The sequence below is a fragment of the Alexandromys fortis genome, unplaced genomic scaffold (genome assembly GCF_014885135.2).
Source record: "Alexandromys fortis isolate MF-2015 unplaced genomic scaffold, M_Fortis_MF-2015_v1.1 scaffold_40, whole genome shotgun sequence".
NCBI lineage: Eukaryota > Metazoa > Chordata > Mammalia > Rodentia > Cricetidae > Alexandromys > Alexandromys fortis.
This window is the reverse complement of record NW_026067966.1, coordinates 2222796-2248187: the sequence shown is the minus strand read 5'-3', so window position 1 is coordinate 2248187 and position 25392 is coordinate 2222796. Positions and strand designations below refer to the sequence as shown.

The window sequence follows — 25392 nt, the reverse complement described above, 5'->3', positions numbered from 1 at the left end:
CATTCCACAACTGGCTTGTTTTAGTTCCTTCTAGTAACAATGTCCTTTCCTAAAGAATGTTTTGCATAAGTCAGACATGCAAACAGATAATATTAGCTTTAAAAATATTCTTAGGTATAGGAAAGGGTGGACCTGTATTCACTTTTAAAAATAAGATCCTATTTTGGTCATTTAATAAAATGTCCTTGTAGTGACATTTTGATTGTATTTTAATTAAGCTTGCCTGAAGATCTGAGAGTAAAATATCCCCACTGATCAGTCTCCCCCCCCCCTTGGTTTTTCAAGAGAGGGTTTTTGTTGTTGTTGTTTTTGTTGTTGTTGTTTTGTTGTTGTTTTTCGAAGGTCTTCACTTTTTTTTTTAAATTCTTGTGTAGGAAGACTGGCATTGATCTTTTCCACTGGGTAAAGTCTTGAAGAATCCATTCAAGGTCGCTTAGTCCAACTTAATGAAGCCGATGTCCTTCGCATACTGCTGGAAACACTGGCAGCACATGTTCAGCCCTTACGTATTTCTGGATCAGACTATGGCGGTTTGAGCAGATGCAGCAGGAGCGGGATCCCTGGCAGAACTTCCGTGGGTGACTCCAGTAGAGCTGCTGGTGACCCATGTTGCCTCACTGACTGCTGATGAGCCAAAAGGGCTCTAGATAGGGTTCTTCTGTAGCTTTGGAGCTCTTGCAGCCCAGGCTGGCCTCAAACTCACAGAGGTCCACCTGCCTTTGCCACCCAAGTGCTGGGATTAAAGGCATGCGCCACCACTGCCCAGCTTCCTACTGGAAGACAAGATAGTGGTAACACATACCTTTAATCCCAATATACACACTAGTTGCCAAAGAAACTGCACAGGACACGCCTTTAATCCCAGTGGTGCATGCCTATAATCCCAGCCCTAGAAAGGATTATAAAACAGGAGGAAACAGCTCTCAGACACAATCCCATTCTGAGATTCCTGGAGGCCGGATGGCAATTTTGGACTGAGGTCAAGATAAGAGCCAGTAGCTGGCTGCTGTTGAAATAGGAGCGGCGGGGCTACGTCCCCAGCACCCCGGCTGCCTGGCTAGCTAATGCCCGAAATAACAACACACAAACTGTATTCATTTAAACACCGCTTGGCCCATTTCTATCTAGCCTCTTCTCAGCTAACTCTCGCACCTGGACTAACCCATTTCTAGTAATGTGTGTAAGCACCCCAAGGTGCTTACTGGGAAGATTCTAGCCTACGTCCATCCTGGGTCAGAGCTGCCTGGGAGAGTGGAGCCTGATGTCTCTGCTTCAGAGAGCAGAGCTGTCGAGTCTACCCGGGAGAGCTGAGCATGGCATCTCTGCTCCAGAGAGCAGAGCTGTCGGGTCTCTCCGGGAGCAGAGCAGAGTCTGACCTCACTTCCTCTTCCTCCCAGCATTTCCCTCTGTTTACTCCACCCACCTATGTTCTAACCAATAAAATGGGCCAAGCCAGTTTCTTTATTAGCCAATGACCTTCCTCCATCAGGCTGCTTTGCTTTTCTGGTCTTTAAATTGAACCCCAATTTCCCTCTCTCTGAGTTTTTATTAATCGTGCTTCGTGTCCTGTTACAGTTGATATTAAAATCTAATTTGATGTCAAAAAGACTGAATCCTGACAAAAGGAGATGTCACTATGCAAAGACGATGGTTGGCTACTCTGGGTTTTATACTAGAGTGCATACCTGCTATGGAATTACATTTAATGGTGGGGCAATTTGTCATAAACTCATAACATGCTTCTACCCAGTGTCACCTCATTTCTTATTTTTGGCACGCTAAGTGCTTGATGAGAGTTCTCACTGAACTCAGACAAGTAGCGTTGAAAGGATCTGAGCTCCCTGATCATCCCTAAATCCTGCCACAGCCACTGGCACTGTTCTAGAACACAACGACCTTTTATGGTACTTAATTCCTCAGCTATTACTCTCATCCTTCCATCACTTCTGATCATGTTTGCTTTCTTTCCTAGATCCACATCCCAAACTCTATCTCCTCCATATTCCCACTGATAACAATAATTCTGTTTGCATCATTTTCTATCAGGATCTGGTTGTCTCTTATGTTTTCAATGTCAAATGCAACTGATCTCATCGAAATACGTGAGCGTGAGCCACAAGTCAGAATGTCTTAACACTGAGTCAGATCCTGACCTGAGACTGTCTCTGGAGCTGTAAGCCTACCCTCAATGCCAAAAGTCACATTTGATGTAGTAGCAATCGCTGAACTGTTTGCGTGTCCCCGACACCATCTAAATCCATCACTCCAGTGAGGTATTTTGCTCAATATCTTCCTCCCTCTATGGATGAATTAACTGTGTCCACTGCTGACTGTCCTCACTTCAGAGCTCAGGCCAGCTGTGATGACCCAGTCAATAGCTCCCTAGGAACTCCTCCGCCCTCCTGATTTACAGCTGAAGGGCCAGGAAGTCTGCACCAGCAGGGTCATAAGGATGAACTAGCAAAAGAGGAAGGGTAGGGTTGTCCTCTGGTGCAGACAGGTTGAACCTTATGAAAGTATTGATTTTGCAAGTCCAAAGTGGCCAAACATCAGCAATCATTACAGAAAGCTAGGTTTTCACAGTCCGACTAAGTTACAGATGCCATTGTGCACAATTATGAAAGTGAAGGATGTTTTGAATTGTGTGTTGAACACATGAATAGAAACACTCCTTAAGGGTGTACATAGTGCAAGACTTACCTCTTGGTGGGTTCTATTTTAAAATATTGGGCCAGAGGGAATGAGCCCCTGCTCCTCGTCTGAGGCAATGAAAGCACCACACCCAGGCGAGCACGACTGGTGGGAATACATGTGAATGAAGGATGCTTTTCTTGTTTGGGTCCACAAGGCAGAGGGCTGATTCAAGAGACTGCTTCACTGCGGTCGGTAATTCATCCAAGCACAAACCTCAGAGAGGGCACCACCCTCCCAAGGGCATGAGATGAGGTACTGGCCCAGAGGGGCATGACTAATACAAGGTCATCCCAAGGTCTACAGGCTGAACAAGGGGCGAACCTCAACCCTACCAACTTCTGGCCTCAGTGCCACCAGGAGCTATATTTCCTCTTTGAACAAGGCAAGATTGTGGATACAAAACTACAGATCTCCTTTGTCCTGGGTCTCAGATGACATAGACACTCCTTTGAATAGACCCAATTGTAGTACTTCCTTTTAAACCTCTGCATGTAGTGAGTATTGTGTTCTCTTCCCTCCCTCCCTCCCCTCCCTCCCTTCCCACCTCTCTCCCCTTTCCCCTATTCTTCTGTCTCTTTCAGACCCTACTTTCTTTTGCTCTCTGAGTTTGAAGTTGAGATCCTTTCTATAAGATCGCATACACATCCGAGTATATATGCATAAAATTTAAGCTGTATCTCAACAACATGAACCAAGCAAAAACTGATGATTCACATGTCTGTTGCAAATTCAGAGCCTAATTTTAAAAGTCATTTCAATAAATCAAACTTATCTAGCTCACTTAGGGAAAACACCTCTATAAGATGGTAACTTAACAACATTATAATAATTTTAGCCTAATTATTTCTAGATTCTCCACCCCTCTATGATTAAAAAAAATAAAAGTAATAGTCAAGCTCTTTTTAAGTGATATTAATGACCAGTGGTTGTTGACTCTGGTTGTTATTATTTTTTTGGTAGTAGAGTTTGTGTGTTTCCCTTCTTTGAATTGTGCTGGTGAAGGGTCACTAGTTGTCTGAGTTATTATTAGCAGCGTTGGCAATGTTGGATTCCTTAGGTTATGATTTTCCTTCTATTACTTTCTGTAAGGCTGGATTTGTGGCTACATATAGTTTAAATTTGTTCTTATCCTGGAATATTTTGTTTTCTCCATTGATAGTGAATGACAGCTTGGCTGGGTATAGTAGTCTGGGCTTGCATCTGTGGTCTCTTAGTTTCTGTAGTACCTTTATCCAGGACCTTCTGGCTTTCATGGTTTCCATAGAGAAGTCTGGTATGAGTCTGATAGGTTTACCTTTATAAGTTACTTGACCTTTTTCCTTTGCAGCTCTTAATATTCTTTCTTTAATCTGTATATTTTGTGTTTTGATTATTATATGGTGAGGGGATTTTTTTGATCCAGTCTATTTGGTTTTCTGTATGCTTCTTGAATATTCATAGGAATATCTTTCTTTATGTTGGGAAAGTTTTCTTACATAATTTTGTTAAATACATTTTCTGGGCCTTTGAGCTGTAATTCTCCTTTTTCTATCCCTATTATTCTTAGATTTGGTCTTTTTATTGTGTCCCGTATTTCCTCAATGTTTCGTGATGAGAATTTGTTGGATTTGCTGTTTTCTTTGATCAGTGCATTTATTTTCTCTATGGTGTCTCCAGAGTCTGAGATTCTTTCTTCTATCTCTTGTATTCTATTAGTTACGCTTGTTTCTGTAGTCTCTGTTCGTTGACCTAGATTTCCCATATCCAGTCAGCCCTCGGTTTGTGTTTTCTTCCTTGCCTCCATTTCAGTTTTCAAGTTTTGAACTGTTTCCATTACCTGTTTGATTGTTTTTTTCTTGGTTTCCCAGGGTATCATTTACGTATTTATTCATTTCTTCAAACTTTTTGTTATACTTCTCATCCATTTCTATAAGGGCATTTTTATATGCTGTTTAAGGGACTCTATCCCTTTCATAATGTGTCAATTTTTCCCCTTCTTCTGCATTAGGGTGTTCAAGACCTTCTGTTGTAAGATCACTGGGTTCTGGTGTTTTCATGTTGTTTTTCAGATTGGTGGAGGAATTCTTGCCTTGGCACCTGCCCATCTCTTCCTTCAAATGCTATCCGATGGATCTTATGGAGTAGGATCAGGTTCCCTTGCTGGCCAGGGACCTTGCTGACAAAAGGCCTACCTTGCTGCAGTCAGGCTATTGAAGCAAAGGAACTTCCAACCACTTCTTGCCCTCAGCACCCCGACCCAGCGCCCAAACAGGCTGAGCTGGTGGATCCCGTGGCCCCACGGAAGGGAGGAAGAAGGGAGGAGTTTCCTGGGTGCAAACTGGGATGGGTTAGGGAGAGAGAGGCCCCAGCAGAGGGGAGCAGCCCCTGCCGAATGACCGGGGAGTGAAAGGGGTCGGGGAATGTCCGTGTTCTGTTTCTGGGCTCCTGCCGAGGGTCAAGAACACACTCACCAACCACTCAGTCAAGCTCTTTTTAAAAGAAATTCAATGGGCTAGGGAGATGGCTCATTATGTAAATGAGCTTGCTGTTAGGTCTGACAATCTGAGCTCAATCCCAGGAACCCATACAAAGGCAAAAATAAATATTTGGCTCTCATAAATTGACTTCTAACTCTGTACACACACATCCAGAGAATATACACAAATCAGTGTAAGAAAAAAACTGTAAAGAAACCCAAGTTTAAAATTTTATGTGAGCTACTTAAGTAGATAGCACCTGCACACGATTAGAAACTGTGCACATATGCTTGCCCCCATGTCTGGGTTCCTACCCTCACAAGCTTTTGACACTATTTTTAATTCATTTAATGTGTATGGGTGTTTTGCCGGCACATATGTCTGTGTACCATATGCATGCCTGGTGCCCACAGAGGCCAGAAGAGGACATCAGATCTGATGGAATGGAAGCCACAGATGGGTTATGAGTCACCAAGTGCTGGGAATTGAACCCAGGTCTTCTGTAAGAGTAGCCATTACTCTTAACTGCTGAGCCATCTCTCCAGCCCCTTGAAATCACTTTTAAAACTTACTCTATGTCCTTTTAAAAAGAAAACATTGGGAATATACAGGGGTAACAGCAGAATCCCTTGCCTCTAAATAAGTGCAATGAAAGGATGTCAGGCATAACTGAACGGGACCCCAAAATCATCTTAAATATTTGTTTCCACTTTGCTTTGTCCAGGGACCTTAAGAAACTTCTTCCTTTCCATAATCTAAATGTCACTAGCAAATATTGCCAATACCAGATTTTCACTGAGCACAAAGAAGATGCATAGCAAAGGGCTAAATTCTGGTGGACACATAAAACTGAAACCACCTTCATCTGTTTCCTGTAGATTAGCATCCCGGGTACGGTTGGGGGGCGGGGAGGGTCAGAGAATCACAAAGCCCTGTCAGCTTCCCACAGGGGAACACACATCTCTTGATTTAATAGTTTTATGTGAAGAAAACTTTCCCACAACCATGAGGATTAAAAGGCTTCGAGGTACAGGGGTAAACACTTTTTGATTTGTATGTTTCCCCAAGACTTTGGCTAGCTGATACAAATTGCAAGTCTGAATAGAAATACAAAACGCAGTACTTCAGTACCTCTTGATCATGAGCCCTCCCCATGTGCTCCCTTTCCTTCCAGCCACAAAGAGAGATATTAGGTTAAGTAAGTAATGAATGGCTTGTTGTCTATTCTGTTCACTCAAAAAGTCTTGAGAACAGAGCAAAACATTGGGGAAAGATTTGCAGAGATTAAATTTAAGCAGAATCCATAGGTATATAAATAAACAAACTAAATAATTTCAAGCAGAACAGAAATATAAGGCTGTGTGCTCTAATAAGAATCAAATTTGCATAGGGCCAATGGGAGAGAGGGATTTCTTAGGAAACAGGACTTGAATGCATCAAGATTTAGAGTCAGAAGCGAGCGTGCTGCTTTTACAAGTTAGGAAAAGCAACAACCTCACTTGGGGACTGAGTCACAATTGGAGAAGGCAACATACAATTTACAGGCTGAGAGTACTGGTTTAGACACATCTTTTTAGCCCTCCTAAAGCCTCTGAAAGATAAGGACAGATGTGATCATCTTACAAACAAGGAAACAGTGGCAGGCAGAGCCTAGGGAATTTACCTAAAGCCTAGAAACCAGTAATTAGCCAAAGCAAAATGCCCACTCAAGTTTGTCTAATTGCAAAACCCATGCTCCATTCGTTCCAAGAGGCCTATTATGAAATCAAATTTACAAATACAAATTAATACAACATTAGATTAACATAATGCTTCTAATAGAATAAAACCAATGGATTGGAGCTCTAAAGCTAATTCAGGGAATGTATGACTTTTATTTTTATATCAGGACAATATTGGTTTGTAGTATAGGTGACTTTCCAGGGAGAGATTAATATGAAACCAGGGTTGTAGGGGGATAAGTTCAACCGTGGTGCTCATGATAGGTTATAGGAGGAAGGAAAATAAATCTGAGATGTTATTTGGAGATTGCTTCAGAAACTTTAACTGAGAGATATGACAGGCAGACAGAATAAGTACCCAGCGACAATGCCGTCCCCTGCAGGAGGAGCTCCTGGCGTGAGCATGGAGCCCAGCAGTTCAATCAGGAATAGAGCCCTTGGCCATTGGTTGGAGGTAGGTAGGTAGATGTTTAAGAGAAGGAAGAATCCTAAGTGGTCTTTCCACTCCCCTCTTGCCACTCTTTACTCTGGGATGATGCAGACAATGGGCTGGTGAAACAACCCCTGAAATGAACATGGCAGGAGCAGCTGATCCCTGTGTCTGACACGGTCCAGTGCCGCATGAGGGGCCAATTACCACAAAGGATGCACAAAGTTAAGCGCGCTTACGTTTTTTTCAACCACGGTTTTTCAGTGGCACAGAGCTTCTTTGTTGGAGAAGAGGGTCCGTAATCTCAGGTGAAGTTGAAAACCACCGCGAAGAAGTTTAGAAGTGTCCGGGGGAAAGGGTCCAGGGGAGAGGGTCCAGGGGAGAGAGGGTCCCTGGTTGTAGCCCTAACTGAACAACTTTGAGTAAACTGTGTAACATCTTTCTTAAGCTCCAATCTCTCATCTTCAAAATGGAAACAATGACCTAAGAAGTTCATCTGAGGTAGTAAATTCTACAATTTTTATAATCAGCACAAAATGACAGGTCTTTGGCTGGAGTTAAATGCCTTTGGACTAATCTATTCTCTGGCTTTCCTTAGCTCTCAGTTCAGAACAGAAACATACATGTGTGAAAACCCTCATTGGCTTCAGGCTCAAATCTAATCTTTTCCCAAGTTCCTGGCATCTAAGTCAGGTCTCAACAACCAGGCCACACAGAGTGCCTGGTGACAATTAAGTTGTGAGCAACCTGGACTTTTCCTCCTAACACAAAAGGCCTTTCTGTAACAATAGGAACATTTGCTAGATGAACAGACTTTACCGAAAAGTCATAACATTGTCTGGACTCAACATACAGTTAAGGGTCTGGATTCCAATTATGTTCTGCCCCTTGTGTTTACTGATGGGAATCTATCCATGAACGTGTAATGGTTGCGCCTTGGGGGTATCCATTTCCCTTGGAGTAGTCAACAAGCATTGGAAGAATCTGCTCAACTCACTTCGTTTTACTGCGCTCACCCCTTTTCTCCCTGTATAACTCGAAGAAACATTCATTTTTGGTTGGCTACACATAAATGCTTTGGGAGCCCCATTATGTAGTTAATTTCAACATTCATAATCCTGCCAGAATTTTCAAATCTCTTCATGAATGTATGCCTTCACACACTCCCCAAACAGGACCTTTTTTAGCTTGTGTTCAACAAAGCTATAACATTACTACAAAGGGGCAGAGACCTTGGCTGGGAAGCCACAGAGTAAACACAGAGGGGGATTGCTAGGACATGGAACTGGAATAATCATTCTCCTTTCCTCCCATGAGCCCAGCAAGACTCCTTTGGGTGTCTGCTCAAATGAAAAACAGGTAAAATTTGGGCCTCTGTTGGCTCCATTTCACACTGTTCTGTCTCTGGAAATGAGAATGGGCTTGTGGCCAGTATAGGAGTGATGGGGCAGGTATGGTGGGGGGTCGTGAAAGAGAGCCGATTTTTTCTGGAACAGTAAGAATGGACCTCACCTGTCAGACAGGAGTCAATCACCTGCACTCATCCTTTACTGCTGGATACTGGCATTTACTTTTGTAAAAATGTGTAAGTATGTGTGCATAAGTGTGTATACTTGTGTATGCATACATGTATTGTGTGGAGGCCAGAGTTAGCATCTAGAGCCTTCCTGTCCCCCTAATTCATTAAGGCAGTTTTCCCCAACTGAACCCAGGGCTCCATGACTCCCATAGTCTATTTAGTCAGCTTGCTCCTCACTCCCTACCAAATTCCAAGCAAGCTACCACACTTCCCAGCCCTTGGATGCAGATACTGGGGAATCTGGCCTGTCATACTCACACTAGCTCTGCTAGCACTTTATCCATTGAGCCATCTGTACACTTATTAAGAGCAGTGTCTTAGGGTTTCTATTGCTGTGAAGAGACACCATGACCATAGCTACTCATATAAAGGAAACATTTAAGGGGTGGCAGCTTACAGTTTCAGAGGTTCAGTGCATTATCGTCATGGCAGGAAGTACGGCGTCATACAGGCAGACATGGTGCTGGAGCTGACAGTCCTTACATCTTGACTCTGAGACAAGAGGAAGTCAACTGTCATGCGGAGGGAAGCTTAAGAAAAAGAGACCTCAAAGCCCGCCCCCACAGTGACACACTTCCTCCAACAAGGCCACACCTCCTAATAGTGCCACATCTTTGGGGGTCATTTTCTTTCAAACTTTCACAATAAGAAGAAAGCTAAGAGTGGAAAGGATCCCAGTATCTCAGATCGTTTTCTCCCAGAAGCAGGTCCTTAGACAATGATTTGAATGCAATGAAGAGAAATGAGGTCCCAGAAAGCATCAGAGGATGGGACAAAGTATCTTCAGATCTTATTCAAACCCAGGCTTTCCAGGGACACCAAATCTTTTTCCTTTAAAAAAAATTTAAAGAAAACTATTAGAGTATTGTCTTTTTTATATATAAGCGTGTTTCTGGGCCTTCATGAACACACACACACACACATACGTGTGTGTGTGTGTGTATGTGTGTGTGTGTGTTTCATCTTCAATTAGAAAATGCTGTTGTTTCCTGGCCAGTTACAGACTAAAACTGTAGCAAACTTGAAAGTGTTTCTAAGTCACAAATCAACACAGTTTTCCAGGCAGCTAGCTTCATGCTATCTAAACACGCCTAGTTTCTGTCTGCCTTTGCTTTTAATATTTTCATTTTATCCAAATGAATTAATTGGTGGCTCTCAGAGTGGCTTTGTGCTCTGTAGAAATGTTGTAAGTCTTTCTTTTCTAGCATTAGGTCATTGATTCCCTCAGAAACAAGACAAGTCAACCATTTTCAGAAAAGCATCTAGGTAAGTTACTAAGTTGAAATCACTGCAGCTTCTTCCAAGTCCAGTTCCTTGGACATGATTAACTAGGGATGAACATGAAGTAGAACATGCCAGCATCCCAGAGATCCACATCAGCATGATTGTGGAAGACACCTGTGACACTGTATTTAAGATACAACACCAGTGTGATGGTGGGGCAAGGCCACTTTAGGCACCCTCTATTCTGTTGCCCAAGAACCTAGCTGGGGACATCCCCGTGGACACCTGGGATCCCCTCTAGAGCCAAGTCTCTCACCAACCCTAAAATTGCTCCATTAATGTAGATATCTTCTTCCCTGCTTCTATATCCTCCCTTCCTCCATCTCCACCCTCCCTCTACCCCAAGCTCTCTCCAGTCTTGCCCTACCATCACACTGATGATTATCTTGAATATCACCATAGAATCTTTGTCTGGTGACGGATGGAGATAGAGACAGAAACCTTCATCAGAGCAACAGACTGAGCCCCAAGGTCCAGTTGAAGAGCAGAAGGAGGGAGAAGATGAGCAAGGAAGTCTGGACCGCGAGGGGTTGGTCCACCCACTGAGACAGTGTGCCTATTCTAAAAGGAGCGCGCCAAATCCAGCTGGACTGGGACTGAATGAGCATGCAATCAAAACAGACTCTCTGAATGTGGCTGAAAATGGGGGCTGACTGAGAAGCCATCGATAAAGGCACTGGGACTTGTTTCTACTGCATGTACTGGCTTTTTAAGACCCTAGTCTATTTGGGTGCAAAGCTTCCTAGGCCTGGATGTAGGGGGGGGGGGGGCTTGGACTTCCCACAGGGCAGGGTTCTTAAGGAGGGAGGGGGAGGGAGGAGGGTGAGTGGGGGAGGAGGAGGTGAATGGAAGGAGGGGGAAAAGTGTAAATTTTTGAATGGAAAAAATAAATAAATTTAAAAAAATACATCACCAACTAATTTGGTAATAGTAAAAACCCCTTTGGTTTTTCAGGTATTGGATATCACTTAAGGGCAATATATTCTGTTTTCAAAACCTGAAGCCTGAGCCTGACATGGGGGCACAAGGTTGAAATTCCAGCACTTGGGCGGCTGAGAAAAGGGGATCATAAAACCAAAACCAAATGGGGCTGTTCCGCAAGATGCAAGACTCTGTCGAGAGGAGCAAGAGCAGGAACAGGAGGAGGAAGAAGTTGTTGGGTCAGTAAATGGCTTTGGAATCTGAAGAAGAAGCCATTTTGAGCAAAACTAAAAGTGTAAAATAAAGTTTATCATGATTTCTTCTCAATCTGTCAGAGACCTTATGACATTTTGGTCATTTGCTTTGCTAACTGATTGACTAGAGAGCTAATGCATCTCCCTCAAGAAATAAAAGTAACACAGCTACATGAAAGCTAGGGAAGCAGGGCAGGGGCTAGGAGAATAGCGTTGCCATACACGGAAGCATAGCATTTGGTCCAGAGTAAGGCATCAATATAGTTTACTGAATGTAGGACAACAAAGAAGACTGGGGAGAGAGGGGGAGACCAACAACAACAATGTGAGTTGAATTAAAACTTTTAAAAAGTCTGGTTGAACACTAACTCATTGTTATGGTGACTTCAAAAGCCTTTAACCAGAAGCTAAGTCCTAGGCCTGGGCCAAGAGTGCCTAAAGCCCTCCCCCATAAACCACACTATAATCTCATGTGGCCACACTGAGAGCTGAATGCAAGTCAAAAGAGCAGACTGGTCAGTAAGGGATGGGTAATAATAGTAGGAAACCAGAACAATGTAGGGCATGAAAAATTGAAGGGAAAATGGAGAGTTTTTATTTCCATTTTTAAAGCATTCTAGAAGTCATGATCTCATTGGATAGGAATATCTTCTTCTTACAGAAAAGAGGAGAAAATAAAATAGAAAACCTCTCTTTCCCAGCATTCGACAAATCCAGACCAGCCCTAAAGTGGGACCCAGTGAAGAATAAATACAGTCTCCAATAAAGGCTGAAAATGGGCCAATTGCTAGGGATCAACATTGTCTCCAGACACAAGAAGCTGAGAGTGTCTCCAAACACTCTTCGAGTTCTTCTTATTTATTTAAATTTATTTAAAGCTATAAATTAAAGTAATGATAAATACATTAAATTGTGCTCTACACTGGATCTTTCCAACCACTAAACATCATGGATGATGGGTTCTTGCTTTCTATGTGAGATACATAGTGTTTGAAGATAATTCAAGATTAAAGTTACTGTGCTAGGATATGGTGAAAGAAAGTTCCAGTACACGCTCTGAATATATATTCAAAATATTCTTTCAGCATCATGGACATCCCTTCAGCACCCCTTCATGCTGTCTGGCAAGGGCAAGACTTTTGCACTGTTCTATCTGACTTTTGCCCCAGATCTACATGGAACACAGCCACTAAGTGTAACTAGATTCTTTTTGTATTGATGAGCCCTAAGCACCTTGAGAGCCCCTGACACAGCCTGTGGGAAGGCGGCGAGTACTGGGACTCAGCCACTAGCCCAGTGGACAATGTGGATGAGATCCAGTGTGTGCAGACCAGATGTGGTTTGAGAGGGCTTTTGCAGTTCCGTACATGTCTAAGCTGTTCAAACAGTGCCTACCATAGCAGGCTCTCCCCAAGGACTACAGCTCCAGCCTGGCAGCACTTTCATTTTTGAACAACTCTTTAGAAGCAGGCTTCAAGCTTTGACACCTTCCCTTTCCTGCAGGTCCCCAGGGCTTCTTCCTGTGTGTGCCTTGTCTCTAGAGAATGAAAGCATCTCAAAATGCTTCAGTAGGAAGCCTTGGATCTCAGGAGTCTTGAGTCAAACCACTGCTGACCCTATCTGCCAACTCCCCCTTAGGATATAGAGAGTACTTATCTCTAGCCTCTTATTGGCTAACTCTCACATCTTGACTCAACCCATTTCTAATAATCTGTATGTCACCATGAGGTTGTGGCTTACCGGGAAAGATTCAGCATGTCTGACCTGGCAGCTCCATGGTGGCTCTCTGTCTCTGCTTTTTTTTTCTCCCAGCATTCAGTTCTGTCTTCTCCGCCTACCTAAGTGCTGCCCTATCAAAAGGCCAAGGCAGTTTCTTTATTCAACCAATGGAAGCAACACATAAACGGAAGGACCTCCTACACCAAGAAGGTCCTTCATTCCCAAGGCAGGGTTGCAGGTATTGAAGGAATAAGAAAAAACTGATCATCAAAAACCATAGCCACCCTTCCAAAAGACTACAGGCAACTAGTAAACACTGAGAGTGGGAAAAACAGTCTTCTCCCAGAAAAGGACACCAATTGGCTATCTAATGCCAAACAGTCAACCCTGAAAATGTACATACAAGTAACAGACTAACAGGTTATAGATATATAAAAATACATATACATATATACATGTAACAGCAGTTAATAGAAAAGGAGACCATGAATTTGAAAGAGTGTAAGATATTTAGGAGAGCTTGAAAGGAGAAAAGAGGAGAAAATAATGTACTTATATTATCTCAAAAGTAGAAGAAATATTTTTTAATATAACCATTAGCTAGTCTACCTCTGGAATTCCCTGGCATTATACTGTGATAGGAAAAGTTAGAACAAAATCATACTTTTCCATTGTCTCTGTCTGTTTCTCCACTCCCACATCCTGCCTGCCCACCTCCACCATGGCATCGTAAAGCCTTTTCTCTCCAGAGAAGCCCAGAAGTTGTAACAAAATAATCACTCAGCAAATACTGCGAAATAATTAGCACATGGGCAAGTTCCCAAAAGATCATGGCAGAAATGTAGAAAACTGACATGCAAGACTTGTGATTTGTTGAGCACAGTTGTCTATTTCGAGGCAGTACCATCTTTAACTGGGGTTCGCAACTTCCGCGTAAACCTTCCCCACGCAGCTGTTCATTCTCTTGCACAGAGCAGAGTTCCTGAATCTTCTCATATTCAAGGCATTCTAGGCACTAGGACATTAGGGCATGCTAAGAGCATGGCACTGAAGTGGGTGCAGCAGAAAGCTTTTTCTCCAGTACTTTTAGCAACGGTGAAAAGAGAAAACGGAACCAAGAGGAAGGGAGAAATTAAATGGCTGGTAGTTGCAGAAAGTGGGGGCTAATGATGTCTTCAAGAGAGAACGCAATCTTTCAAAAGGGAAGAAAAAGAAGGGCATTGCCAACACACACACACACACACACACACACACACACACACACAAATGCATTCTAGACGTCCAGATGACAGGAAGTTATAAAATGGACTCAGCAATGAGAAAGCGTGCCAGTCCATGCTTCTGTTACGGAGGGCAAAGGAAAAGAGTGTGTGACTTGTCTAAGATGCTCTCTGAGAAGGCCCAGCTGTCCTCTGGAAAGCAGAACTCTGCCTCAGGGAGCAAAGCTGAGCCTCTCTGACTGATTGAAAAAACATGCACAGTCCCAGAGTAAAGGCAAGGTTAAGAGCATCTTGCTGTGCACCGTGTGGTCAGCCGGGCTCTGCTGTGCTCTGAAAACACAGCCATTATGCACAGTGCTGACTCATGCTCCTGAACGCCACAGATGTCTTCCATTTCTAAAGATTCTTTTAGAGTCCTCTCCATCCTTCAAGAGGGTGGTGGTGTGAGTTTTGAAAGGAAAATCCCAAGAGCAGTTGTCCAGTGGGAGCACCCAGAAAGTATGCGTATCATAGGAACATTCTAGAAGATGCCTGGTTAATTTCTGCTCTAGGCTGGGGAGTCACATGGTGTTCACTTCTGTCACGTTCTATCAGTTGAAGCAGTTACATATACCCGCTCAGAGTTGAAGAGTTGAGGACTTAAATCCCGCTTCTCGCTGGGAGGAAATCAAGGATTGAAAGATCCTCTCTTAAAGCCAGCACACTGGGCCCAGCAAGATGCTTCAGCGGATGAGGGTGCTTGCATCCACTTGAATTTATTCGCTAGAACTCACGAAGCCGTAGGAGAGAATCCACTCAGGGTTGTTGTCCCGTGACCTCCACAAGCTCACCGTGGTGTATGCATGTCGACACAGACACACAAAATGAATAGATAAATATTAAAAACAAAACCCACAGTCATCACCTTCTCCTTTAAAAGAAAGGTTCTGATGTTTATGTTGTCCTGTAGAAGCCATCTTGCTATGAGGATAAGAGAATCAGAGAGATAGGAGCCCCGGCAATAATAATAAATCAGCCAACAAGAAAACTATTAAAACCTCCAGACTTTTTGATGATGTGAGAAAAAAAAACCCAACTCTAATTTATGGTAGACAGTTTCATTTCCTGTCATTGCTTATAGCAAAACAGTTTCTAACTAGTGTACTACCGCCGCTGACAGACATGGTAGATGCAGGATGCCATCAACAGACCTGCCTCCCAAAGCCAGATACAGAATTAAGAAAGCGATATAAAGGCATTCTGGACTTTCATTACTGCTTCTGAGTTCTCATCAAGTCTGGGTAAGCCTCAGAGAATTTCAAAGCGAAGCATATTTGTAGCTAACTGACATAAATTTGGGGTATAAAACTGACATGAAAAATGCATTATCCTTAAAAATTGGTAGAGCACTTAATGACTACAAAGCACTTCCTGGTCTTCAGCCTCATAACTGGAATAGGTGATTTACACTTGCATTTCCACTCGGTGTCCACCAACCACAATGTCTAAAATGAAGACATTTGTCTCATCCAAGAAATTATACCCTTAGAAAACAAAGCCCAGACGAGGCTTCAGGGATTCAGAAAGAATGAAGGAAAGTCAAGTGCTCCTCCAAAAGGACAGTGGAGGAAAAGCCAAGGAACTACTTCCTCTGATGCAAGGACCCATCCCAGCTTTGTATCGGGATAAGGGGACTGAGGAGAGAGCTGCTCCGTCCCCCGGCTACTCGGCTACTCGGATCTGCTGTGTGAGCTCACCAAGCTGGCGTTGCTGAGGGGCTTATTTACCTCACATACAGAGCGCGTAGGCTCTCACTTGTACTCTCTTGATCTGAAAACCAAGTTCACAAAAGTGAATTATCTCACCTCTCGGAGAAGAGGTCTGCAGGGTCAGTACACAGAAGTGACTCTGAGCCTTAGCTGTAGTCCTGGAGTTTACTACAGCTCTGATACTCGATAACATATGCAATTCTTGGAGTTTGCTGGGCACAGTAGGATATGTGAGACTGTTCCTAGAGACACTTCCGCTCTCCCCTCGGGTGATTCAATTCTTGATTTCCACGGACATTTAATGTGTACACAGACCTCACACCACAGGACTCTCCTGCAGGGGACTTTTCGATACTAACTTAAGAAAGGCCAGATCTTGGTTTGTGCCCGAACCATGGTGAGTTACGGACCGGAACCTCTGAACTCCGTTCCCACATCCCACCCTTCTAGTATGTGGAACTGAAGAACCAATATTGGCCTAGGATGCCCTGCTTCTCAGACCTCCCACAGACCAACTGCCAGCTAGTGGACCACATCTCCCCAGCGGTTATCCACTAAGAACGACCTCCCAGACTCCTTGCGAGCATTGAAGAGTCCGCGGCTCAGGCATTGAAGTCCCCTTCTGATCCGGCAACACTGTGTAATATGTGAACTCTTAAGTCCTGGAGCTAGAGCCCTGAACATTCTGATGGAACGGAAAGATGAATGTCAGACAGTTTTTCTTTTTTCCCGTTTACTTGAGTGTTAGTTTTGGTATTATTTGTTTTTAGGTGAAAAGGGAAGCACAATTGTACTCTTTCTAAAGCTTCCACTATTCTCAAGTTTTCCATTTGGAAGCTATGTGTTTAAGCCTATTGTTTGTGACCCCAGCTAGTCATTATCGTTATGAAGAAGAAAATCGAGCAGATGTCTGTTTGGATAATGATGCTGACTCAGTAACCTAGGGAACACTCTTGTGGAGAAAGCAGCTGCAATGAACACCATGTGTGATCAGCAGCTAGCCCGACTGGGTATCTTAGTTCACGGGGAATACTGTCCCAGCTCTGTCGGAGGGAATGAGATTTGTGTGTGTTTGCGTCTGTGTGCTCAGCTGCACGTTTGCGATGTATCCTTGCAATAAAAAAAAAAAAATAGAATCCCTCGTTTTGCAATGCATCTGGTTTTCCTGTTTTCCCAGCAACAAATAAAACATGTCTTACTGTAAAGCCAAAACATCTAGCATACGCTACCTTAGTAGTCCTTACAAAGTCTGCATGGTCAGGTATTCCTCTTCCCAGAACCAGGGCTCTGTTGCAATCCCTAAATGGTCAGGTATCGCTCTTCCCAGAACCAGGGCTCTGCTGCAATCCCCAAATGAGTCCTTGAGTACTTTTAGCACTTCAGAGCTCACACATGCATAAACTAGACAGGAAGGTGAGGGTTCAAGGAAGTCAGTCTCTTCGTTTCTAATTCCTGCCATCTGGTGTAACTCTAACTCCAGGGAGAAGCAGGCTGGCAGGTGACAGCTTCTTAGATGGAGCATGACTGGTCTTTAGGAATGCCACCCAATCCTTTTCAGTGTAATTGGTACCTGCATTTACATAAATTTGCATAAGTTATGCCTCTGTTCAGATGTTCTTAGTGCCCATTTAGTATTAAAATAATTTCCTATTTTTAAGATACCAAATCTAGGGAGCTTATAATTTCCTTTCCCTCTTTTTCATATTGCTGTGCTACCTGCCCTTATCAGGTATCTCTCTCTGGGTTCCACAGTGGTATCTATCAATGGCAAAGTCACTCATTTACTAAGTGTCAGGCAAATGAGGGAAGCTACGGCCTTGGCCTTCCCATTTTCCACTATGGATCCAGAGCCAGCATCTGTAAACTTTCTAGGGCTGGATGGGGGAAACAATAAAGACAGTGCTGCCTTCCTGCTGATCCCAGAGACGGCAAAACCTCCGGCAGATAAAACAGTATGCTTGATTCCCACAGTTCAGAAGAAGCCGGCTGTCTTGGGGTCAGTGGTGTATCCCCTTCTATTGTGACAGTGGTGATCTGTGCACACTCAACTGTGTCTCCATCCTGTCCTTTTCAGAAGGGGTAGAAGACAAAAGGAAAGATACGGGGAATAAACATAAAGTTTGGAATTGGCCTACTCAGCAACAGGTCTTCTCTCTAGTTCCTAGGCATTCTTGCTGGCAGCGTTTTGTGTTGACTCACACTGCTTTGGTCACTGACGACACTTTTCTCTACTATCAGAAGGTTCTTAGAGAGAGGAACACACTTATGTGTCCTCAGAGCCTCTCCTCACGCTGATATGAAGCTGTTTGGTGCACTATAATGGATTTCTTTCTTTCTTCTGTTCCAGTGTTGAGATGGCTAAAGGATCCTGGGTTTGAAACCTGTGGCTGTTTAGGGCAGTGTATATGAACATTCCGCTACTGCAGTGTATATGAATATTCCTTGGAAAGAGGGAGCCCTGCCCTCCCCATGAGTTAACTGAAACATGGCTGGGGTGGATCTTAGCAATGTAAACCTAGGTGTTCCAAAGCCTCTCCAGGTGCTCATGGGCACTGGAGCCGAGAATGCTGGAAACTCACTGGGTTTACTCGTCAAGGAAATCTCACTCGGGAAGATGTAAACTTATCTAAAGACAAGCTTGGGGGGGGGGGTCCCTTCCCACTTGAAATATGCCAACCGTTGTCTTTTCCCTATGGAAGTTGATTATCAAATATTTTAATAAGAAATTAAAAAATATAGAACACAAAGAGGTTCATCCACAGTTGGAAATTAGAGACATATATGTCTGTTCTCAGGGTTAGTTAGATAGAGTTAGATAGAGAATGAGATCCTTTTGAGTGTAAGACCTTGGTCTTCTAAGCTTTCATTTGACTCAATCTGAAACTAGAAGTTCTTTGTAGCCTATTAAGTAATAATAATAACAGGTACCCTACTCAGCACCCTTCTCCATTGCTACAGCTGGACTGGCTTTTCAGTTCAGGTTCTAGAAGTCAGAGCTGATTTGATGGAATTTTAAGTGTCAACTCCTTAGTCTAAATCTTCCAAATAATCCAAATTTTAATCTTCCCCACGCTCCAGAGAACTCTTCAGACACTTTCCAGGACTAATAGATGATCTTTAGTCCAAAGGCCAACACCGATTTTAGCTGACTAGCTCTTTGGCCTCCCTTGAAGCACCTTCTAGAATTCTTCAATAATATTTTCCTTTGTAGTAAAAAAAAAAAAAAACATTAAACCTTAATCTGAGACCTTCAAATACTGACAAAGATCAAGATCAGGACTGTTTAAGAGTCCTCATGGTTGCCCTTAACCTTCTATGCCTGCTTTCCATGCCGGCATGCAGAACTGAGCTCAAACCTCCAGCGTCCACGTGAAAACTATTTGCACCAGCGTACACTTTGAATCCCAACACTGAGAAGGTGGGCATGGGAAGTTCTCTGGAACTTGCTGGCTATCTAGTCTATCTGAACCACTGAGCTCCAGGTTCAGGAAAAGAGCAAACTCCCTGCCTCAGAAAGTAACATGGAGAGCATCTGAGGAAGGTACATCAATAGCTGGTCTCTATACAGTCACACACACGCACGCACGCACGCGCATACACACACACACACACACACACACACGCCTGCACGCATGCACATGTACTCACGCAGGCCAGGGGCACCACTACCACCACCACCAGGATTTGAGCTCCTGTCAGTCCAGGTAGAAAGGATGTACTTTTCACAAAGTATGTGACTTCCTTCTCTGAAAAAGCAAGAGGACCGTGAGGTGGCTCAAATACCTTCCCTGCTCTAGAATGATCTGGGTGGCTACATACTTGAGAAGACTATCTGAATCCGTGCCTGTGAAGAGTCCCCCTTTCACAGCAATGGTTAAGTCATTTCTCTGACTCCACAGGTTTCTGGGACTGCCCTGGGTTAGAGGCAGCCATGTTGAAGAGCTTAAATACATGTTTTCCATGAAGAATGTCCCTTAGTTAAAACCTGCTGTTTGGAATTTCCATATCCATGGCTTTGCCTAACTTCCAAAATTAGATGGATTTGGTAGACTGAGAGCAACCAAGCCTTTGGTGTTTTTAGTTGTTTTGTTTACTGATATCATCATCATCATCATCATCATTATTATTATCATTATATACAAAATCACTATGAGCAGATTATCTTTCAAATAATAATCTTGCCATAAATGTGAAACATTTGTTCTATAGCCAAGTAATTATTTATCATCAATGTCAGCGGTGAAAAGTAATTTAATTTTCAATGGAAGATACTCTGCCTACAAGATCTACAAGGGGCTTGGTTTTTATTGATTTTTTTTTCCCTAAGAAATTCAAAATTTTATTTACTAGTGGTGATCTTTGAATGGGGAAAGATCTGCCCCACAGTTTGTTGACTGAATATGTGGAAATCCTCATCTCTTGGATTAGGGTGGCTAGTCTGGCCCCTCTGCAGCTGAGAACATGAGGGTCAGCATTGGTCCATCAAGTCCCTGGGATGCCTGCACTGTGCACTTTACATGCTTAAAGTTCTTACTCTTCCCAGTGACCACCAAGGAAGCTAATGCTAAAGGAAGTTAGATCATTTGGCCCAGTTCTCACAGCAAGAAAGGGATGAATCAAGCCCAGCCCATCCTTTCCATTCTCCTTCCCCGCCCCCCCTCGGATGCACCCTGTGGCTGCGAATGAATCCATGACAAGAGGATGCTCTCTGGCCCATTGTCCCATGAACTGGGTCTCAGACCCAGCACAAAGTTCTCAGAGAAGGAGATAACCTCCGAGGCCTGCATTTTGGCCTTTCCTGAGCCCAAAGCGGAAAGATACAGAGACAAAACCCTGTCAGTACTGTGCTGCCTCTTGCCTCCTCGGGCAGCCCCGAGGGACCAGTCTTCACTTACTCCAAACACTCCTGAGGACAAATATGTGCTAATCAGTGTCCAGGTCCTCAAGATTTCCTGTTTCCCCTGGTTTTTATCGCACTGCTGATCCCCTACTTAGGGTTAAGTTTATATTTGCTGAAGAAGTATGTGTGATACCACACAGCTTTATTTTTCCGCTCACCCTCTAAAGCAATTCGTAGATAAGTCTCCATCAGGCTGTTTACAGAAACCAAGAGACCTTCGCAAAATAGCCTTTTGCTCCAGATTGGGTGTGGGGATTAAGCTGATCTGGGGGGCAACACAAGTCCTCCAAGAACATAACCCATTGTTCAAAGGAAACACCAGGACCAACATGCGAAACTTCCAAAAGCCATAGCCAACATCTGTAATCTTTGCCGTATTTGTGATTTGCAGTCAACCTTCTGAGACATGAGGTGGTCCTCAATGAAAGTCCTTATGGGAACACTAATTTGAAGTCTCTCAGAACCTACTCTCTACTGATCATTATTTTTCTGGTCTTTGCACCAACATAGCATTTTTTCCAAAATAAAACTCTTGATGGTTCTGTCTGAAAGAATCACTGTGGAAGACACGGAATTAGGTTGACTCTCAATACCAACATTTGCAGAGGAAGATGTTTTTTCTCATTGGAATTTTCTAGTAAAGCCTCGTTGAGAATCCTTTCAATTTTCATTTGTTCATTTCCTCACGCTCTGTGAAATTGTATGTCTATGGTTCTATTTCAACAGCTCTGAGTAGAGATGCAAGTGAACATCTACAAAGTGCAAGGCCTAAAAGGACACCCAGGAGACAGAGGAAGGGAGGAAGGGGAACATTGTGGCTATTTGCAAGGCAATGCTTTACCTGGGGCGTCAAAATAGCATGGGGATTTGGGAGGGTAGGGTGCTACACATATCCACGTAGGAAAACAAGTACAGCACACTCCTGAGACACGCTGGTTAAGGCCACAGATTACACGCTGAGAAGAGAAAGACAGTGGTCATGGACACATTCAGGAATGCTCAGTTCAGTATTGTAAAGAATTCAGTTTACTCCACCAATTCTACAACAGCAGTTCTTGACCTCAGCAAACTTCTAACTCCCTACCCCCCAAAAAAATTACATTACAATTCATAACAGTAGCAAAGTTATAGTTATGAAGTAGCCATAAAATGGTTGAGAGTCAACATGACATGAGGAACTGTACTAAAGGGTTGCAGAGTTAGGAAGGTTGAGAACCACTGCTTGAAAAGAATGAAACAAAGTGCCTTGCTAACTTTAGCTGGTTCCTTTTATGTTTCTCCAGAGAGTTTAGCTGAAACAGAAGGAATGAACAGACAAAGTGCTTTAACAATTGTGTTTGGTTGGTTGGTTTATCCCCCCCCCTTTTTAGGATTCCAGGCCAGTTTATAACCTCCTGTTTACAGAATTCACAATTCTCCTGCCTCAGTCTCCCAAGGGCTGACATGTACTACATGTGCTATATGCTGATCTGTACAAATGTACTACAGTGCCCAGTACATTGATACATTGATAGTCTTTAAAGGATTAATTGCCTTCATGTAGGAGGTTGCTTTGTTTGTTTGTTTTGCGGGGCAGTTGTTTTGGTATGGTTTGGTTTGGTTTGGTTTTTCAAGGCAGGGTTTCTCTGTGTAGCCCTAACTATCCTGGAACTCACTTTGTAGACCAAGCTGACTTTGAACTCAAGAGACCTGCCTGCTTCTGCTTCCCAGTGCTGAGATTAAAGGTGTGCACCACCACCAGTGGAAGGGGGGCGGAATTCACTGTTAATGGTGCCTCCCATGCTTAGTAGCTAACACTGTCCCAGCACACGGAAAAAGAAAGAAACAAAAGTGTGTTTTTATGCTTTCCTTCCACAGAGAGAGTTGCAGATGCGTGTGACTGGATATAAAGAGACTATGACCTCATGGTGATAATCTGAGCTGAGGGCACCGCACACGGCCTGTTTACTTGGATTCTTCTTTGCCTGGACAGTTTCCCACTGGAATAAAAGTTTTATCACCAACTTCAGGCAAAGTGGGTCAGAGAATTCCTTTAGGGTCATGAGAACAGAGAGGTCACAGTAACCTTACTTTGGCAGTTTTTTATCAGATGCCAAGGTAGCATATTTGGGGGTCCTATGGCCGAGCCCCAACAATTAATTTCCTTCTCTATCCTCCTTTCATTTCTTTTCTCTAAGTTTACTCACTTGCCCGAGAAGTCAAATATTAAGTAAAAACTGTCTGGTTACTTCAAATCTTTCCATCCAAATCATGTTCTCTATGCATGCCATGGCTTTGGAAAGGTAACTGAGGGAAAGCCAGCTTATGTGTATACATAGCTCACGTGTACACGTACACACTCATCTTTCACTGTCCATGGAGGATTGACTCCTGGACCCCTCACAAATAACAAAACATAGGAATTTTCCAGTCATTTCTATAAAATGGAATTTCTTTGCTGTGACCCATATTACCTCCCCATATACTCTCATACATCTCTGCTACTTACGTCACCAGCACAATATAAAAATCATGTTACTAGTGCTTACATTGGATTGTGCAAGAAGCAAGACAAATGTCTGCACATGTTCCACATCTCTGGAGCTTAAACACACACACACAGCCTCTACCCATGGAATCCAGAACCCTCGCTTAGGGAAGGCTGACTGTGCACATACCTCTCTTCCTGGTGAAAATCAAGGCCTGTCCGAGTAGCGTTATTTGGATATTTAACTGAGCAGCAATAAGCACAGATGCGAGTTCCTCCCTGCTTTGTGTCATTTGTGGTTTGACCTCCAAGCCAGCTTGAGCCTAAGTTATACTGTTGCTGTCCAGCAATCTTGATTGGGTTCACTTTCTTTGCCAGTTAAGGATTTAAAGAGTCTCTGGCTCAATGGGTGGTAGCGGAGAAATCACAAACACAGGCCACAGGAGCAGAAAGAACCAGAAGTTGAAGAGAGGTTTAAATTAGGAATGAGAAAATGCACACATGGAACAGGAACACAGCAAGAACCTCCACAAAGCAGAGCGGAAACACAGAGCTAAAAATCCAGTCTCTTCTTCAGGGGTGGAGTTTTTCAGGTTCTGAAGATTCTTTGTCCCCTAATTTCAGATTGGTCAGCTTGAAGAAAGACAGGATGGCTGGGTGACCTATAGCTATTGTTTAAACAAGTCGTGGTCATGATCCAGCCTTGTTGAGCCAGTCCATCAACAGGGGGCCTGCCGGTGGGGGGAAAAGCTCACAGGCTTTTGTTTTAAGCTGCCTGGCTTTTGTCCCAGATCAGGAGGGTGAGGAAGAAGCAGGCCATCTTGCAAGTGTACCACCTTTATCATCTTGCTGTGGTCCCTTGCCCTACCTGTCTGCCTACCAGGCAATCTGTCTGACTCCAATAGCATGCCACCAAGTCTGTGTTTCCAACCATGTCACCTAGAGAAATCACTGAAGATTCCACTCTAGCTCTTAGGTTCCCACATCAAATATTATTTTTTTTATATTGTACTGAATAAACTTTAAAGTCTTAAAAGTTATAATGTAACAATGCATCTACTTTTATCAAACCAAAGTGGATAAAGGAATTGATAGAGTTAGTTAAAACCCAAAGTTTTGTTGTTCTGGGGCTACAGGATTGCTCTGTGATAGTACATGTGTTTTGCCGTGGGTATAACCCCCAGCATCAGGAAAAAAAAACTCTTTAACTTCCTGTAAACCACCTTACTCAACCAACAGAAGATAGACTATCTCCAAGACAGTAGCAGATGCCATATTTTTTCCAGTGGCTGGTTTCTTTCCATGAAGACTGTGTGTGCTTACATACTGGGAACAGCGTGATCAACTGACCTAAGACAAGGCTGTAAAGCCATATCAGGCTTAACAACAGACCACCAGAGTAGACAGCAGCAGCTACTCTGTGACTAATCCTCAGACAGTTCTTCTGACAATCAGGCTCATGCCTGGGCTTTGTTTCTGCCTACCTCCCAGTTTAGCAAGAACGAACCACTCTTAGTCTGAACACTCAGGCCAGCCTCCACCAAAATTCTGCTATGGCATTTATGCAGCTAGAATTCCCTCCTCATGCCTGTCTTTGCTTAGGAATTTTTCCATCAACTGAACCTCCCTCTCTTCGTGAATCTTTAGATGTGTCTCTACTGTAAGGTCGAGCTCACTCTCCTCTGTCACAGTGTTCCTAAATAGCGCATTCTTCCTACTTCAGCAAATGTTAACTTTTTCCTTAAGTACGCTGTGCTCTTGGTGCATGAGATAAGTGTTTTTCATCTCCATCAAAACTCTATAATTAGTTTCAGCTATGCATTTTGTGTAGGTGAGTGTATGTGTGTGTATGTGTTTATATTTAAGTTATTAGCTTTGTTTTATTTTGTTTAGAAGCAGGAGCTCATGTTACTCAGGCTGGTCTTGAACTTCACCTCCTGAGTGTTAAGATTACAGGTACACACACCAGTATGTCCAGCGGTGGCGATCAAACCCAGGC

General features: G+C 43.4%; 1 protein-coding gene across 1 annotated transcript; it reads right to left on the bottom strand.

Moving 5' to 3' along the window:
• Positions 1-413: 413 nt before the first annotated feature.
• On the bottom strand, positions 414-617 carry LOC126508751 (40S ribosomal protein S29-like). The gene is given in 2 exon segments (XM_050154157.1): positions 414-505; positions 507-617. Coding segments are annotated over 2 exon segments (174 nt in total). The 5' UTR covers positions 609-617; the 3' UTR covers positions 414-433.
• Positions 618-25392: the final 24775 nt, after the last annotated feature.